This window comes from Scyliorhinus torazame, chromosome 1 (genome assembly GCF_047496885.1).
Source record: "Scyliorhinus torazame isolate Kashiwa2021f chromosome 1, sScyTor2.1, whole genome shotgun sequence".
Lineage (NCBI taxonomy): Eukaryota > Metazoa > Chordata > Chondrichthyes > Carcharhiniformes > Scyliorhinidae > Scyliorhinus > Scyliorhinus torazame.
The window spans coordinates 5,639,203-5,658,698 of record NC_092707.1 but is presented as its reverse complement, the minus strand read 5'-3'; the positions used below and the strand labels follow the sequence as shown (position 1 = coordinate 5,658,698).

The window sequence follows — 19,496 nt, the reverse complement described above, 5'->3', positions numbered from 1 at the left end:
CCCACCATCGGGAACATTCCTTCTGAATCTACCCTGTCTAATCCTGTTAGAATTTTGTAAGTTTCTATGAGATCCCCTCTCACTCTTCTAAACTCCAATGAATATAATCCTAACCGATTTAGTCTCTCCTCATATGAAATGAAAATGAAATGAAAATCGCTTATTGTCATGAGTAGGCTTCAATGAAGTTACTGTGAAACGCCCCTAGTCGCCACATTCCGGCGCCTGTTCGGGGAGGCTGTTACGGGAATTGAACCGTGCTGCTGGCCTATCTTGGTCTGCTTTCAAAGCCAGCGATTTAGCCCTGTGCTAAACAGCCCCAACAGTCCCGCCATCCCAGGAATCAGCCGGGTAAACCTTCGCTGCACTCCCTCCATAGCAAGAACATCCTTCCTCAGATACGGACACCAAAACTGCCCACAACACTCCAGGTGTGGCCTCACCAATGCCCGATACAATTGCAGCAAAACATCTCTATTCCTGTACTCAAACCCTCTCGCTATGAAGGCCAACACACCATTTGCTTTCTTTACTGCCTGCTGTACCTGCTCGCTTACTTTCAGCGACTGATGCACGAGGACACCAAGTTCTCGCTGAGTATCCACCTCTCTCAATTTACACCCTTTCAATAATAATCTGCCTTCCTGTTTTTATTACTGTAGAAGCCGTACAGTGACCACAAGGAAACGATAGATAAGATGCAAAAACTAGGTTTATTAACATACATAAACTAGATTACTCCCCAAGTGTTCTCTCCATCGACCTTCACTTAGGTCAGGGTTTTTCTCCTGCACAGGCCCCCCTTATTAAGGGAAATCCCCGTCCAGTTACCGGAGACGTTCATACCAGAGGTCACGGGGAACCTGATGGTCCACACCGCGTGACGTCTGTGGGGGTTGTAAGAGCGACCAAAGTGGATAACCTCACATATTACATGTCAACATGGTGGACCAAAGACAGCATGCTAAGCAAAGAAAGATTATGGAATTTCTCCGGCGCTAACTCCTGACATTTTTCAATGCAAAGCTCTGGGGCGAGATTCTCCATTGCCCATGCCAATATCGTAATCGGCGATCGGGCGGAGAATCCCTTATGATGCCGGAATCGGGGCCAGCACCGGTTTGACGCCGGTTTGCGAGTCTCCGTCCCTTCCAAACCGGCTTCATTATGACGTGCGCCACGCACAGTCGCAATGCGTTGGTGCCTCATTAGCCAGCCCACTCGCGGTGCTCTGCCCCTGAAGGGCTTAGTTCCCGACGGCCCAGGACGTGTCCTCACAAAAATCGTGAACCCGGCGTGGCGGCTGCGGTCTGTGTCCAGCGCCCCACACTCGGCCACGATCGTGCCGCTGGCCAGAGGGGGGGGGTGTGGCTTCAGCGAGGCCTGGGGAGACTGGTGGGGGGTGGCCAGTGGGGTCGCAGTTTGCGGATCGGGTCCACACACAGCCAGTGTCATGTTGTACGACACGACCACTGCAGGTCGTCAGCCGTGCGCAGCCCGGGAACCGGCCGCAGTACCAGAATCGGCGAGGGGTTCGCACCGATTTGCCAGTTGTGAAACACCACAGGTCCCACACCGGCGTCGGCACTTAGCAGCAGGAATGGAGAGTCCCGCCCCTGACCTTTCACCAGGTCAGGCCAGGTCTGAACAAATTGAATGAAGATTTTTTTCACACATTTACAGCTTTACTGTGATTTGAACTTGTCGTTTTGACATAGACCGCATTTGTAGGCATAGAACATAGAACGATACAGCGCAGTACAGGCCCTTCGGCCCACGATGTTGCACCGAAACAAAAGCCATCTAACCTACACTATGCCATTATCATCCATATGTTTATCCAATAAACTTTTAAATGCCCTCAATGTTGGCGAGTTCACTACTGTAGCAGGTAGGGCATTCCACGGCCTCACTACTCTTTGCGTAAAGAACCTACCTCTGACCTCTGTCCTATATCTATTACCCCTCAGTTTAAAGCTATGTCCCCTCGTGCCAGCCATTTCCATCCGCTGGAGAAGGCTCTCACTGTCCACCCTATCCAACCCCCTGATCATTTTGTATGCCTCTATTAAGTCTCCTCTTAACCTTCTTCTCTCCAACGAAAACAACCTCAAGTCCATCAGCCTTTCCTCATAAGATTTTCCCTCCATACCAGGCAACATCCTGGTAAATCTCCTCTGCACCCGCTCCAAAGCCTCCACGTCCTTCCTATAATGCGGTGACCAGAACTGTACGCAATACTCCAAATGCGGCCGTACCAGAGTTCTGTACAGCTGCAACATGACCTCCCGACTCCGGAACTCAATCCCTCTACCAATAAAGGCCAACACTCCATAGGCCTTCTTCACAACCCTATCAACCTGGGTGGCAACTTTCAGGGATCTATGTACATGGACACCTAGATCCCTCTGCTCATCCACACTTTCAAGAACTTTACCATTAGCCAAATATTCCGCATTCCTGTTATTCCTTCCAAAGTGAATCACCTCACACTTCTCTACATTAAACTCCATTTGCCACCTCTCAGCCCAGCTCTGCAGCTTATCTATATCCCTCTGTAACCTGCTACATCCTTCTACACTATCGACAACACCACCGACTTTAGTATCGTCTGCAAATTTACTCACCCACCCTTCTGCGCCTTCCTCTAGGTCATTGATAAAAATGACAAACAGCAACGGCCCCAGAACAGATCCTTGTGGTACTCCACTTGTGACTGTACTCCATTCTGAACATTTCCCATCAACCACCACCCTCTGTCTTCTTTCAGCTAGCCAATTTCTGATCCACATCTCTAAATCACCCTCAATCCCCAGCCTCCGTATTTTTTGCAATAGCCTACCGTGGGGAACCTTATCAAACGCTTTGCTGAAATCCATATACACCACATCAACTGCTCTACCCTCGTCTACCTGTTCAGTCACCTTCTCAAAGAACTCAATAAGGTTTGTGAGGCATGACCTACCCTTCACAAAACCATGCTGACTATCCCTGATCATATTATTCCTATCTAGATGATTATAAATCTTGTCTCTTATAATCCCCTCCAAGACTTTACCCACTACAGACGTGAGGCTCACCGGTCTACAGTTGCCGGGGTTGTCTCTGCTCCCCTTTTTGAACAAAGGGACCTCTTCCCTACGTACCTCAATGCCATCTATTCTATTAGCCTGGGGCTCAGCATTCTCCTCCACAACATTATCTTTTTCCTGAGTGAATACTGACGAAAAATATTCATTTAGTATCTCGCCTATCTCTTCAGACTCCACACACAATTTCCCATCCCTGTCCTTGACTGGTCCTACTCTTTCCCTAGTCATTCGCTTATTCCTGACATACCTATAGAAAGCTTTTGGGTTTTCCTTGATCCTCCCTGCCAAATACTTCTCATGTCCCCTCCTTGCTCGTCTTAGCTCTCTCTTTAGATCCTTCCTCGCTACCTTGTAACTATCCATCGCCCCAACCGAAACTTCACACTTCATCTTCACATAGGCCTCCTTCTTCCTCTTAACAAGAGATTCCACTTCCTTGGTAAACCACGGTTCCCTCGCTCGGCGCCTTCCTCCCTGTCTGACCGGTACATACTTATCAAGAACACGCAGTAGCTGATCCTTGAACAAGCCCCACTTATCCAGTGTGCCCAACACTTGCAGCCTACTTCTCCACCTTATCCCCCCCCAAGTCACGTCTAATGGCATCATAATTGCCCTTCCCCCAGCTATAACTCTTGCCCTGCGGTGTATACTTATCCCTTTCCATCATTAACGTAAACGTCACCGAATTGTGGTCACTGTCCCCAAAGTGCTCTCCTACCTCCAAATCCAACACCTGGCCTGGTTCATTACCCAAAACCAAATCCAACGTGGCCTCGCCTCTTGTTGGCCTGTCAACATATTGTTTCAGGAAACCCTCCTGCACACACTGTACAAAAAACGACCCATCTATTGTACTCGAACTATATCTTTTCCAGTCAATATTTGGAAAGTTAAAGTCTCCCATAATAACTACCCTGTTACTTTCGCTCTTATCCAGAATCATCTTCGCCATCCTTTCCTCTACATCCCTAGAACTATTAGGAGGCTTATAAAAAACTCCCAACAGGGTGACCTCTCCTTTCCTGTTTCTAACTTCAGCCCATACTACCTCAGAAGAAGAGTCCCCATCTAGCATCCTCTCCGCCACCGTAATACTGCTCTTGACTAGCAGCGCCACACCTCCCCCTCTTTTGCCTCCTTCTCTGAGCTTACTAAAACACCTAAACCCCGGAACCTGCAACATCCATTCCTGTCCCTGCTCTATCCATGTCTCCGAAATGGCCACAACATCGAAGTCCCAGGTACCAACCCATGCTGCCAGTTCCCCTACCTTGTTTCGTATACTCCTGGCATTGAAGTAGACATACTTCAAACCACCTTGGGTTACATAGAGATGCACTGATGTAGGAATGAGACACAGTCAGCTATTATGAAGCTCCACTTAATATGTTTGTGGGCGGATCCTGTGGGATTTTACTGCATTTGGATAACATGTTGAGGCAAAGGATTCAATGCTTGATGGGAATGTGTGGCATCCTGCTGCAGTGGTAACAATCAGTTAAAACAAAATGGTGTCACCCTCATAATCACACATAGTAGAGCTGTTCAGATATCAAAACATTGCAGGAATATCGGCTACATCACAAGTAAAGACCATAATAAGTTGCCTACCTCTCCTATAGCACACTCCAGTTAATTTCAGGACATTTTTAAAAGTTCAGGAAATCAAATGAGTCAGAAATTCAATATAGTTTGGCACATTCAGAAACCTCAAACTTGAGCCAAATTACCTTTCCTCGTTGCTGGCTTTTCTAGCGTCAGAGCCAGTGTTCATGGCATCTGACTGGTGTAAAAGCAATAAACAATAAAAATGCATGGAACGCAAAAGGCGACCTTGAATCTTGAAAGGATGAACACTCAACTATCTTTCAGAAAGTCAAGAGCTCAGTTCCTGGAACATCTCGACACGCAAATTGTTTTCATTCACCACTTGAATTCCAACAATTCTCAGTCAGGTCACGAGGTAGCAAACACTAGGGAGTGGCTGTCAGCTATGCCTCTCCTAATGCAGGAATAAAAATAAAAACCACTAAGAACAATCTCAATTAAAGAGGCTCCGCTCCCACAAACCTCCACCCCCCCCCCCCCCCCCCCCCCCCAATCTTCCCAAATGACGAGCTTCACACTCATTGTGCTGCTTCAGCATGGTGGAGTGTGGGAGCTGTGCAGGGCTAGATCGTCACCAATGTCATTCTGCATCAAAACAAATACAAACTATTGACCCCAGAGGCTCAAACTAAACTAAAAAAGCTGAAAGAGAAATAGAGGTTTTGGACCTTAACAAATCCATCCAGCAGTCAATAAACCCCACAGAGTGTTGGACTACAAGGTAGGGCCAACAGAATACATATCAAACACAGTCAGAGACAAACTGCACAGTGATCCGACAGGATTCCTGTCAAGCTGTGGATCCAGATCTGCTCATTCAGATACAAGGAGACAGTCAAACAATGAAGTCAGTGCACAGAACAACAAGATTAATTCACAACGCCAACACTACCAGAAGGGTGTGGAAACTTTGGAGAAGGTACAGAAGAGATTTTCCAGAATGTTGCCTGGTATGGAGGGCATTAGCGATGAGGAGAGGTTGGATAAACTTGGTTTGTTCTCACTGGAACGACGGAGGTTGAGGGGAGACCTGATAGAGGTCTACAAAATTATGAGGGGCATAGACAGAGTGGATAGTCAGAGGCTTTTCCCCAGGGTAGAGGGGTCAATTACTAGGGGGCATAGGTTTAAGGTGTGAGGGGCAAGGTTTAGAGGAGATGTACGAGGCAAGTTTTTTACGCAGAGGGTAGTGGGTGCCTGGAACTCACTACCGGAGGAGGTGGTGGAAGCAGCGACGATAGTGACGTATAAGGGGCATCTTGACAAATACATGAATAGGATGGGAATAGAGGGATACGGACCCAGGAAGTGTAGAAGCTTTTAGTTTAGTCGGGCAGCATGGTCGGCGCAGAATAAGAGGGCCGAAGGGCCTGTTCCTGTGCTGTACTTGTCTTTGTTAAAAGTTGTGAATGATGAGCAAAACTGAAGATATTTCAGTTAACAGACTTTTAATGAAACATCTGAGGCGATCAAAGAAAGGTAATCTAGATCATTAAGAATAGGTAAACTGCGAGTCCTTTACTTAAAATGCAAGAGAAGGAGACCTGGATTCAGTTTCCAACGGATAGAAGGAAAATTCAGGACTCGATATCAGAAATTTATGCCGGGATTTCCGAGCCTCTGCACCGCAATCGCACTCGGTGCGGGGGTGGAGAATGAGGGCGTGGTTCTCCAAGCCCCGCACATGGCCGGAGAATCGCCGCAACCGCGCCACGCCGCCGGCACGTGATTCTCCGAGGAGCGGAAAATCGGCGCCATTTGCGCCGGCGCGTTTGGCGGGCCGCTGTCCACGGCCGGGCCGCCGATTATCCGGCCTCGATGGGCCGAGCGGAAATGGCAGAGTCCCGCCGTTGCCGTCCACACCTGCTCGCGGCCGGCGGGAACTCTGCGCGCAGGGTCGGGGGCGGCCTGTGGGGGGCTCCTTCACCGGGTGGGCCCACCGATTGGCGGGCCAGCCTCTCCAGCCCCGGCCCTATTTTGTTAGGCGGACAGCCCCTGAAGCCCCGCGCCATGTTGCGTCGGAGCCGGCGCGTTGAGGAAGCTCCCCGCACATTCGCGGGTTGGCGCGGCGCTAATGCGCATGCGCGGGTTGGCACGGTGCCCAGTTGGCTCCGGGAAGGGAAGCTGGAGCGGCATGAACCGCTCCTGCGCTGTGCTGGCCCCTGTGGGGGACAGACTCGCTACTGCCTGCGCCCGTTTCACGCCGGCGTGAAACGTGCTGGCGTTCACGACAGTGCGGACACTCTGCCTCCATTTCGGAGGATCCCGCCCTGGGTGTCAGACCCGCGATCGGGTCCAACGCCGCTCCCACGATTCTCCGGGGACCGGAGGCACACCCCTGGTCACAGGCCTCCAGATTGAAAAACAACCCTTTACAACCACTCTTGTCTTCTGCCGTCAAGCCAATTTAGTATCCAATGGGCTACCTCACCCTGGATCCCATGAGATATGGTGTTAAAGTTAATTGCAATATCCAAATGTGACTGAGAAACCACTATATTAGATGCACATTATAAAGACTGACATTATCGTTTGAGGGGCAGTTAAGTTGAAAGCAATCATGAATCATCAACAATAACCTCTCATTACACAAGTCCTTTAACTTGGCAAAAGGTCCAGTTTTAAGGAGTTGAGAGAGGTAGAACTGAAAAGCAGCACTCAGAATGAGTCTCAAATGCTGACTTCTACACTGCACGACTTTTTCAAATGCTTCCAAGAAGTGCAGCAGCATTTTGGCAAGAAACAGAAACTGTAGCGACAAAATTACATTTTCATACACGTCATTGGGATATACACTGGTTACAGGGAGGCAGCAAAAAATCTGTGCTGAATTCAGCAGCGCACCATGAAGGAGAACAAAAGCAAGAAACCTTCCTGAATAAAATTCATTCCAAGGTTCAGCATCAATATCACTGTGGAACTCTTTAATATTCAGTCGGCATGATGTTCAATTATGTGTTACCTTTTCCATTACTCTGGGATTAGCAGAATTATATTCTGTGACATATTCCGAATCAACAAGGCCATAAAAAGCAGGTCGATATATTGAGCATTATTGTCAATGGATTATTATATCAGACTGTTCAGATTACGAATAGGTTCAATTTAAGTTTCCCTAAATATTGCAGGCTGATCTTATTACGGATCAATGCAGACCGAGGAGAGATGTGGAGGGAGTGCATTTGTTTCTTCTTCACTGCTACGATTTATGACTGAACGGCCCTGCCCATCTGAGAAAGCTCAAGGAGCCAGTTTGAGTGACAAAGTTAATTCACGCAGCAAAAGACGTCAGCACCGCATAGGTAATAATTTCTATAAATAAACCACATCGCAAGTAACAGATGGCGTCAATATCACAGATCTACCAGCAGGCTTTCAGCAAAGTCGTAGCTCATGCTGACTGAAATCAATCCGGGATATTGGCAACTACGACTCAATGCAGAGTAAAGGATTCATTTTATCTTCAGAAACAGACAAAACTTGATTATACACTCTGTGATACAGATTATTTATTGTGCTTATTGCAACTATGAAAAATGAAATTGAAGACAGATTGTAAAGCCTGCAATTCTACGATTAGAACCATAACTTTTCTGGGCGGCACGGTAGCACAGTAGTTAGCACAGTTGCTTCACAGCTCCAGGGTCCCAGGTTCAATTCCCAGCTTGGGTGACTGTCTGTACGGAGTCTGCACGTTCTCCCCGTGTCTGCGTGGGTTTCCTCCGGGTGCTCCGGTTTCCTCCCACAGTCCAAAGATGTGCAGGTTAGGTGGATTGGCCGTGATAAATTGCTCTTAGTGTCCAAAAAGATTAGGTGGCATTACTGGGTTACGGGATAGGGTGGAGGCGTTGGCTTAAGTGGGGTGCTCTTTCCAAGGGCCGGTGCTGACTCGAAGGGCCGAATGGTCTCCTTCTGCACTGTAAATTCTATGATTCTTTCACGTATTGATACTTCATTTAGTGCTGCATTCTGGTTGAGGGGAGCAGGCAGTGATCAGGACAAAGGTCGTGTACAAAGGGAGCACATCACGTGCAGGTTGTTTTGGCCAAATTTCTCAAGCTTTTGAAATGTAAATGTATCCAGGAAGCAGATCAGGATGTGCCGTGTGTAATGTCTCAGCGTTGACGATACCTCATTTGTCACATGAACACTCTGTTCTGCCTTAGAACAATAGCTTACCTCTTATTTTCTCAGTTCAATCAATTATTTTTCAAATCATCAAGGTGATAGAGAATACGATGGGAATTGCTGTCATCATATACAAAAATATATCAAAGGATTCATTTTAAATATTTTGGAAAGGTACTCTCAAAAGCTTCAGCATTTGTTCCAAATCTGCAAATAGTATGCAACTTAAACATTAATGTGCTGCGAGCAACTTGTGAATTCCTCACTGGAAGTAGACGTGGCTGATGGTTTAATCTGAACAGGTTAGATTACTCTTAAATTCTTCAGAAGTGGAGAAATATTATGCGGAACTCCCATGTGAACTACCACAATTGCATAGTAATCTATGCAGAAAGTTATACATAAAACCATAAGACATAGGAGCAGAATTAGGCCACTCGGCCCATCGAGTCTGCTCTGCCATTCAATCATGGCTGATATTTTCTCATCCCCATTCTCCTGCCTTCTCCCCATAACCCCTGATCCCTTATTAATCAAGAACCTATCTAGCTCTGTCTTAAAGACACTCAGTGAATTGTCCTCCACAGCCTTCTGCGGCAAAGAGTTCCACAGATTCACCACCTGCTGGCAGAAGAAATTCCTCCTCATTTCTGTTATAAAGGATCGTCCCTTCAGTCTGAGGCTGCGCCCTCGGGTTCTAGTTTTTCCTCTAAGTGGAAACATCCTCTCCACGTCCACTCTATTTGGGCCTCGCAGTATCCTGTAAGTTTCAATAACATCCCCACTCATCCTTCTAAATTCCAACGAGTACAAACCCAGAGTCCTCATACGACAAGCTCTTCATTCCAGGGATCATTCTTGTGAACCTCCTCTGGACCCTTTCCAAGGCCCCAAACTGCTCACAATACATTTTGAATTGGAAGTGATTTGAACACAGTCCAGGTATTCTGAGAGAACACGGTGCTGCTGGAGGTGCCAGGTCCTGTCTGACACACCCTCAATCCACCCCCACACAGCTACCATCACCAAAAACAGGTAACCTGATTTCTTACATTATTCCTTACATTACAACAGACACTACAGTTAAAAACAACTTCACTGGCTGGAAAGTATTTTGGGCGATCCTGAAGTTGTGAAAGCCACTATATAAATGTAAGTCTTTTTCCTTTCAGGAAGAATCACAAGACTAAGTGTATGGATCTCAGTTCCCTGCCAGTCCTTTGGCAGCTTCTCCCTCTATGTAAGTGACAGGGGACGCCCCCAGAGCATTAGTCCTGAGCTAAGATGCCAGATAGGTGAGCACCCAGAAATACTCCACACCTATTTCTTCCAAACAAACATCATTAGCAGCATTATATACAAGGTGCATAGCGCCATCATTACTCAAGAACCTGCATTTTTAATGAATGAGAATCTGCCGGTTTAAATACTTTTAAAGGAAACTTAGAATTGGAAGAAAAAAAGTTTAAAAATTGAACAGAAGGGATCTTTTTTTAAATTCCATCATTCTGAATTCTACGCTTCTCGTTGCTGAAAGGGCAGAAACTGCGGAGATCTCATCAGGAGTCTTGTCAGGGGAAGCAAGGCTTTGACACATCTAAAATGCTTTGGACAATGGCTGCCATGCTACACTGAGTCCCTACTCGCTCCTCAAATCCCAGCTTTGGCTCTTTTACTTTCACTGCTGGGCACTGCACAATATTCCCATGTCACACGCCCCAGCAACTGGGCCTTTTCTGGCCAACAGGCTCCACAACAAAGAGCTCGGCTCCGCAGGGACAGACATTTGTGAAATGGCAGCAGCTGCTAAGCCCCCGTGATGCAGCGGTGATCATCCGAAAGGCAATTCAAAAGATCAATGCAAACCCACTAGTCTGGGATATTTGCTGAACAATTTAATATATTTGCACAATACAATGTACAAAGTGAAAATAAAATAAATTGTAATTGTTGGAGAATGTCATTCTATTTGTTTTGTACTGTTTGTTTGGTCACATCTTCAATAGCTGAAGTTTGGCTTGGAGAGCTGAATCAATCTGAAATTAGCATCTAAACCAAGGGTAATGAACACATCCCCGGATAAAAAAAGAGGAATACCAACTGGGACTTGAGGATGGAAACAGGGCAGAGCCGAGCAATCAAACCAGCTGGATTATGTAATTATCCTTTCTTCAATATTATATTCATATTTCAAGTTTGAAACTTGACCATTAAAGAAATACTGAAGCTTATCTTGACAGGCACACACAAGTTTATTCAGATAAAGCCGTGAAGAGAAAAGTGAGGAATTTTGTCCGTGGGGGTGTGTGAAATCAAAATTACCACTCTGCCAGATCTCTGTTGGAACTGTGGATGTCTGGCCAAAGGAGGATTAGACTTAGATATGATGTCCCATGTGGTTAAACACTGCCTCAGCTCAAACATAATCCACCCACATCGACGCTACCACCAGGAAAGCACATCAGCGCCTGTACTTCCTCAGGAAACTAAGGAAGTCCACAGTGACACTTACCACCTTTTACAGGTGCCCCATAGAAAGCATCCTATCGGGCTGCATCACAGCCGGGTAGGGCAACTGCTCGGCCCAGGACCGCAAGAAACTTCAGAGTCGTAAACACAGCCCAGTCCATCACATGAACCCGCCTCCCATCCATTGACTCCATCTACACCTCCCGCTGCCTTGGGAAAGCAGGCCGAAGAATCTAGGGAGGCCGCTGAACCCCACACAGGTAGGCAGTAAATATGTTTACGACCTACTTCCTCGAGCGTCATTCGGTCCCACCCATTGGGCAGGGTTCCGACTCCAATGTCTCCTGGGATTCCGGGGAATTCCGGGAGGCGGAGAGCCTGTCGGGAGGCTCGTTGCAAACGTCTCCCGGCATTCTCCGGATGCGTTGTGCTCAAGCGAGAGCCCAAAGCGGCCGGAGATTCGCGGCCATGGACTTTGAAGTGAAGCTGTACAAGTCCAGTTCACCTATCATTTTGACCTGACATGTTTCTCCCCCTCAAAATCTCATGAGCACCAAGTAATCATTCTTGTTCACAGATAGTTTCAGACAGAGCTGGGTGGTTAGAACCACTCAAATAATGTATTAGCACAGTGGTTAGCACAATTGCTTCACAGCGCCACGGTCCCGGGTTCGATTCCCGGCTTGGCTCACTGTCTGTGTGAAGTCTGCACATTCTCCCCGTGGCTGCGTGGGTTTCCTCCGGGTGCTCCAGTTTCCTCCCACAAGTCCCGAAAGACGTGCTGTTAGGTGAATTGGACATTCTGAATTCTCCCTCCGTGTACCCGAACAGGCGCTGGAATGTGGCGACTAGGGGATTTTCACAGTAACTTCATTGCAGTGTTAATGTAAGCCTACTTGTGACACTAATAAAGAGTATTATTATTATCATAATCAAAGACCCCTCCCACCCGGCTTACTCACTCTTCCAACTTCTTCCATCGGGCAGGAGATACAGAAGTCTGAGAACACGCACGAACAGACTCAAAAACAGCTTCTTCCCCGCTGTCACCAGACTCCTAAATGACCCTCTTGTGGACTGACCTCATTAACACTACACCCTGTCTGCTTCACCCGATGCCGGTGCCTATATATTTACATTGCGTACCTGGTGTTATCCGATTACGTATTTTCTTTTCATGTACTAAATTATGTTTGAGCTGCACGCAGAAAAATACTTTTCACTGTACCTCGGTACACGGGACAAAAAGCAATCCAATCCACAAGCTTTGCCACTTGGATGAGGTGCTGGAAGGGAACTGGCAGGTGAGGAATCTGTACTCCAGCAAGAAGTCAGTGCTTTTCAGATGGGAGGAGAGAATGACCAAAAAATAGTGGGGAAAGGAGGAAAAATAAAAACAAGGTGACAAGGAAAGAAAAAGAAAGACAGACTTGTGTTTATATAACATCTTCCACGACCACGTGAAAGTCCAAAGTGCTTTACAGTCAATGAAAATGTAGGCACGGTTGTAATGTAGGGAATAAGGCAGCTTGCTAATTGTGCAGAGCAGGCTTCCACAAACTTCAATGTGATAAATGATGCTGGATTGAGATATAAATGTTTACCAGAATAACCCTGAATACAATAATGAAAAGACAGAACGAGGGGAGAAAGTGAATGAGGTATTTTTGTTTCAAAGGCACCCTTGAGGAAGCAGTAGCAAGGCATTCCCAGATCCTACCTCCTCTTTTTGATGAGCGAGATGATTTGGATGATGTCGACCACTGTTTAGTCAGCCCCCTTTCTATTAACGAGCCACTGTAGTCGTTCAGATTGGGTTTGTCAGGTTCTGGATCGAGGGAAATGATGGAATTGTTGGTGTCCAGGTCTCTCTCATTCGGGGACTGACTCGGACCCGCTTGTTCTGTTTCACCGTCATTTAAGTTGAATTGCGCCATAAACTGGGCCATTCTTTGGGCGAGCATGAGCTGCGTTTCTCGCTCCAGTCGCCGGATATCTTCCATGGTCAGGCCATACCACTCATCCTGCCAGCACCATGCCTGCCGGTGAGCTCGGAGCATGACTTTCCTTAAACCTGCAATACACACAAACAGTTTTAAACCAATGCTTGGATCTAAATGCTTTTGAATATCATAGAATTTACAGTGCATAAGGAGGCCATTCGGCCCATCGAGTCTGCACCGGCTCTTGGAAAGAGCACCCTACCCAAGGTCAACACTTCCACCCTATCCCCATAACCCAGTAACCCCACCCAACACTAAGGGCAATTTTGGACACTAAGGACAATTTATCATGGCCAATCCACCTAACCTGCACATCTTTGGACTGTGGGGGGAAACCGGAGCACCCGGAGAAAACACACGCACACACGGGGAGAACGTGCAGACTCCGCACAGACAGTGACCCAAGCCGGAATCGAACCTGGGACGCTGGCGCTGTGAAGCAACAGTGCTATCCACAATGCTACCGTGCTGCCCAATATATCTAAGCCATGGCTCCAAAATAAAAGTAAACAAACACAAGGTGGTGGTACACACCAACAATTTCCTGGTGGTACACACTGACAATTTCCTGGTGGTACACACTGACAATTTCCTGGTGGTATACACTGACAATTTCCTGGTGGTACACACCGACAATTTCCTGGTGGTATACACTGATAATTTCCTGGTGGTACACACTGACAATTTCCTGGTGGTACACACTGATAATTTCCTGATGCTACACACCGACAATTTCCTGGTGGTATACACTGATAATTTTCTGGTGGTACACACTGATAATTTCCTGGTGGTATACACTGACAATTTCCTGGTGGTACACACTGACAATTTCCTGGTGGTACACACTGACAATTTCCTGGTGGTATACACTGACAATTTCCTGGTGGTACACACCGACAATTTCCTGGTGGTACACACCGACAATTTCCTAGTGGTATACACTGACAATTTCCTGGGGGTATACCACAACAATTTCCTGGTGGTACACACCAACAATTTCCTGGTGGTATACACTGACAATTTCCTGGTGGTACACACTGACAATTTCCTGGTGGTACGCATTGACAATTTCCTGGTGGTACACACCGACAATTTCCTGGTGGTATACACTGACAATTTCCTGGTGGTACACACGGACAATTTCCTGGTGGTATACACTGACAATTTCCTGGTGGTACACACTGACAATTTCCTGGTGGTACACACTGACAATTTCCTGGTGGTACACACCGACAATTTCATGGTGGTACACACTGACAATTTACTGGTGGTACACACCAACAATTTCCTGCTCTCTGTTTTTTAATGTAATGTGCGCATCGTTGGCTGTGCCAGCATTTGTAGCCTATCCTTAATTGCCCTTGAACTGAGTGACTTGCTCGGCTATTTCAGAGGGCAGCTTAGAGTCAACCATATTGCTGTGTGTCTGGAGTCACATTTAGACCAGAGCGGGTAAACATAGCAGGTTTCATCTTCTAAACGTCATTAGCTATCCAGAGGGGGTTTTATGACGATTGATGATAGTCTTAGTAATGGATACATGAAACTAACTTTATATTCCAGATTTATTAATTGAATTTAAATTCCAACTGCAGTCATGCTGGGATTTGAACCCATGTCCCAGAGCATTAGTCCAGTGTCATTACCGCTATGTCCCAGAGCATTAGCCCAGTGTCATTGCCGCTATGTCCCAGAGCATTAGTCCAGTGTCATTACCGCTATGTCCCAGAGCATTAGTCCAGTGTCAAAAGGAGGCATTTGTCAGGGCTAAAAGGCTGGGAACAGACGAAGCCTGTGTGGCATATAAGGAAAGTAGGAAGGAACTTAAGCAGGGAGTCAGGAGGGCTAGAAGGGGTCATGAAAAGTCATTGGCAAATAGGGTTAAGGAAAATCCCAAGGCTTTTTACACTTACATAAAAAGCAAGAGGGTAGCCAGGGAAAGGGTTGGCCCACTGAAGGATAGGCAAGGGAATCTATGTGTGGAGCCAGAGGAAATGGGCGAGGTACTAAATGAATACTTTGCATCAGTATTCACCAAAGAGAAGGAATTGGTAGATGTTGAGTCTGGAGAAGGGGGTGTAGATAGCCTGGGTCACATTGTGATCCAAAAAGACGAGGTGTTGGGTGTCTTAAAAAATATTAAGGTAGATAAGTCCCCAGGGCCGGATGGGATCTACCCCAGAATACTGAAGGAGGCTGGAGAGGAAATTGCTGAGGCCTTGACAGAAATCTTTGGATCCTCGCTGTCTTCAGGGGATGTCCCGGAGGACTGGAGAATAGCCAATGTTGTTCCTCTGTTTAAGAAGGGTGGCAGGGATAATCCCGGGAACTACAGGCCGGTGAGCCTTACTTCAGTGGTAGGGAAATTACTGGAGAGAATTCTTCGAGACAGGATCTACTCCCATTTGGAAGCAAATGGACGTATTAGTGAGAGGCAGCACGGTTTTGTGAAGGGGAGGTCGTGTCTCACTAACTTGATAGAGTTTTTCGAGGAGGTCACTAAGATGATTGATGCAGGTAGGGCAGTAGATGTTGTCTATATGGACTTCAGTAAGGCCTTTGACAAGGTCCCTCATGGTAGACTAGTACAAAAGGTGAAGTCACACGGGATCAGGGGTGAACTGGCAAGGTGGATACAGAACTGGCTAGGCCATAGAAGGCAGAGGGTAGCAATGGAGGGATGCTTTTCTAATTGGAGGGCTGTGACCAGTGGTGTTCCACAGGGATCAGTGCTGGGACCTTTGCTCTTTGTAGTATATATAAATGATTTGGAGGAAAATGTAACTGGTCTGATTAGTAAGTTTGCAGACGACACAAAGGTTGGTGGAATTGCGGATAGCGATGAGGACTGTCTGAGGATACAGCAGGATTTAGATTGTCTGGAGACTTGGGCGGAGAGATGGCAGATGGAGTTTAACCTGGACAAATGTGAGGTAATGCATTTTGGAAGGGCTAATGCAGGTAGGGAATATACAGTGAATGGTAGAACCCTCAAGAGTATTGAAAGTCAAAGAGATCTAGGAGTACAGGTCCACAGATCACTGAAAGGGGCTACACAGGTGGAGAAGGTAGTCAAGAAGGCATACGGCATGCTTGCCTTCATTGGCCGGGGCATTGAGTATAAGAATTGGCAAGTCATGTTGCAGCTGTATAGAACCTTAGTTAGGCCACACTTGGAGTATAGTGTTCAATTCTGGTCGCCACACTACCAGAAGGATGTGGAGGCTTTAGAGAGGGTGCAGAAGAGATTTACCAGAATGTTGCCTGGTATGGAGGGCATAAGCTATGAGGAGCGATTGAATAAACTCGGTTTGTTCTCACTGGAACGAAGGAGGTTGAGGGGCGACCTGATAGAGGTATACAAAATTATGAGGGGCATAGACAGAGTGGATAGTCAGAGGCTTTTCCCCAGGGTAGAGGGGTCAATTACTAGGGGGCATAGGTTTAAGGTGAGAGGGGCAAAGTTTAGAGTAGATGTACGAGGCAAGTTTTTTACGCAGAGGGTAGTGGGTGCCTGGAACTCACTACCGGAGGAGGTAGTGGAGGCAGGGACGATAGGGACATTTAAGGGGCATCTTGACAAATATATGAATAGGATGGGAATAGAAGGATACGGACCCAGGAAGTGTAGAAGATTGTAGTTTAGTCGGGCAGTATGGTCGGCACGGGCTTGGAGGGCCGAAGGGCCTGTTCCTGTGCTGTACATTTCTTTGTTCTTTCTTTGTTCTATTACCGCTATGTCCCAGAACATTAGCCCAGTGTCATTACTACTATGTCCCAGGGCATTAGCCCAGTGTCATTACCGCTCTGTCCCAGAGCATTAGCCCAGTGTCATTGCCGCTATGTCCCAGAGCATTAGTCCAGTGTCATTACCGCTATGTCCCAGAGCATTAGTCCAGTGTCATTACCGCTATGTCCCAGAGCATTAGCCCAGTGTCATTACCGCTCTGTCCCAGAGCATTAGCCCAGTGTCATTACTACTATGTCCCAGGGCATTAGCCCAGTGTCATTACCGCTCTGTCCCAGAGCATTAGCCCAGTGTCATTGCCGCTATGTCCCAGAGCATTAGTCCAGTGTCATTACCGCTATGTCCCAGGGCATTATCCCAGTGTCGTTACCACTATGTCCCAGAGCATTAGTCCAGTGTCATTACCGCTATGTCCCAGGGCATTAGTCCAGTGTCATTACCGCTATGTGCCAGAGCGTTCGTCCAGTGTCATTACCGCTATGTGCCAGAGCATTAGCCCAGTGTCATTACCGCTCTGTCCCAGAGCATTAGTCCAGTGTCATTACCGCTATGTGCCAGAGCATTAGTCCAGTGTCATTACCGCTATGTCCCAGAGCATTAGTCCAGTGTCATTACCGCTATGTCCCAGAGCATTAGACCAGTGTCATTACCGCTCTGTCCCAGAGCATTAGTCCAGTGTCATTACCGCTATGTCCCAGAGCATTAGTCCAGTGTCATTACCGCTATGTGCCAGAGCATTAGTCCTGTGGCATTACCGCTATGTCCCAGAGCATTAGTCCTGTGTCATTACCGCTATGTCCCAGAGCATTAGCCCAGTGTCATTACAGCTATGTCCCAGAGCATTAGTCCAGTGTCATTACCGCTATGTCCCAGAGCATTAGTCCAGTGTCATTACCGCTATGTGCCAGAGCATTAGTCCAGTGTCATTACCGCTATGTGCCAGAGCATTAGTCCAGTGTCATTACCGCTATGTGCCAGAGCATTAGTCCAGTGTCATTACCGCTATGTCCCAGAGCATTAGCCCAGTGTCATTACCGCTCTGTCCCAGAGCATTAGTCCAGTGTCATTACCGCTATGTCCCAGGGCATTAGCCCAGTGTCATTACCGCTATGTCCCAGAGCATTAGTCCAGTGTCATTACCGCTATGTCCCAGAGCATTAGCCCAGTGTCATTACCGCTCTGTCCCAGAGCATTAGCCCAGTGTCATTGCCGCTATGTCCCAGAGCATTAGTCCAGTGTCATTACCGCTATGTCCCAGGGCATTAGCCCAGTGTCGTTACCACTATGTCCCAGAGCATTAGTCCAGTGTCATTACCGCTATGTCCCAGAGCATTAATCCAGCGTCATTACCGCTATGTCCCAGAGAATTAGTCCAGTGTCAGTACCGCTATGTGCCAGAGCATTAGTCCAGTGTCATTACCGCTATGTCCCAGAGCATTAGCCCAGTGTCATTACCGCTCTGTCCCAGAGCATTAGCCCAGTGTCATTACCGCTATGTCCCAGAGCATTAGCCCAGTGTCATTACCGCTCTGTCCCAGAGCATTAGTCCAGTGTCATTACCGCTATGTCCCAGAGCATTAGCCCAGTGTCATTACCGCTCTGTCCCAGAGCATTAGCCCAGTGTCATTGCCGTTATGTGCCAGAGCATTGGTCCAGTGTCATTACCGCTATGTGCCAGAGCATTAGCCCAGTGTCATTACCGCTCTGTCCCAGAGCATTAGCCCAGTGTCATTACCGCTATGTCCCAGAGCATTAGTCCAGTGTCATTACCGCTATGTGCCAGAGCGTTGGTCCAGTGTCATTACCGCTATGTGCCAGAGCATTAGCCCAGTGTCATTACCGCTCTGTCCCAGAGCATTAGTCCAGTGTCATTACCGCTATGTCCCAGAGCATTAGTCCTGTGTCATTACCGCTATGTCCCAAAGCATTAGCCCAGTGTCATTACCGCTATGTGCCAGAGCATTAGTCCAGTGTCATTACCGCTATGTCCCAGAGCATTAGCCCAGTGTCATTACCGCTATGTCCCAGAGCATTAGCCCAGTGTCATTACTACTATGTCCCAGAGCATTAGTCCAGTGTCATTACCGCTATGTCCCAGCGGATAATTTTCTGGTGGTACACACTGATAATTTCCTGGTGGTATACACGGACAATTGCCTGGTGGTACACAACGACAATTTCCTGGTGGTATACACGAATAATTTCCTGGTGGTACACACTGACAATTTCCTGGTGGTACACACTGACAATTTCCTGGTGGTACACACTGACAATTTCCTGGTGGTACACACAGACAATTTCCTGGTGGTACACACAGACAATTTCCTGGTGGTATACACTGTCAATTTCCTGGTGGTATACACGAATAATTTCCTGGTGGTACACAGTGATAATTTCATGGTGGTACACAGTGACAATTTCCTGGTGGTACACGCTGACAATTTC

At 47.3% G+C, this 19,496-nt stretch overlaps 1 protein-coding gene across 10 annotated transcripts in view; it reads right to left on the bottom strand.

Annotated features, from left to right (window-relative positions):
- The window catches only part of pitpnm2 (phosphatidylinositol transfer protein, membrane-associated 2), a 764,809-nt gene that overhangs the window by 127,935 nt on the left and 617,378 nt on the right, over positions 1 to 19,496 (bottom strand). For 8 of the 10 annotated variants that reach the window (XM_072515369.1, XM_072515519.1, XM_072515564.1 and 5 more), the window contains one exon: positions 13,021 to 13,374. In XM_072515369.1, the coding sequence (XP_072371470.1) occupies positions 13,021 to 13,374 (354 nt within the window). Of the gene's footprint in view, positions 1 to 4,825; positions 4,971 to 13,020; positions 13,375 to 19,496 lie in introns of those variants that run through there. The other 2 variants (XM_072515797.1, XM_072515876.1) reach the window with 1 other exon arrangement.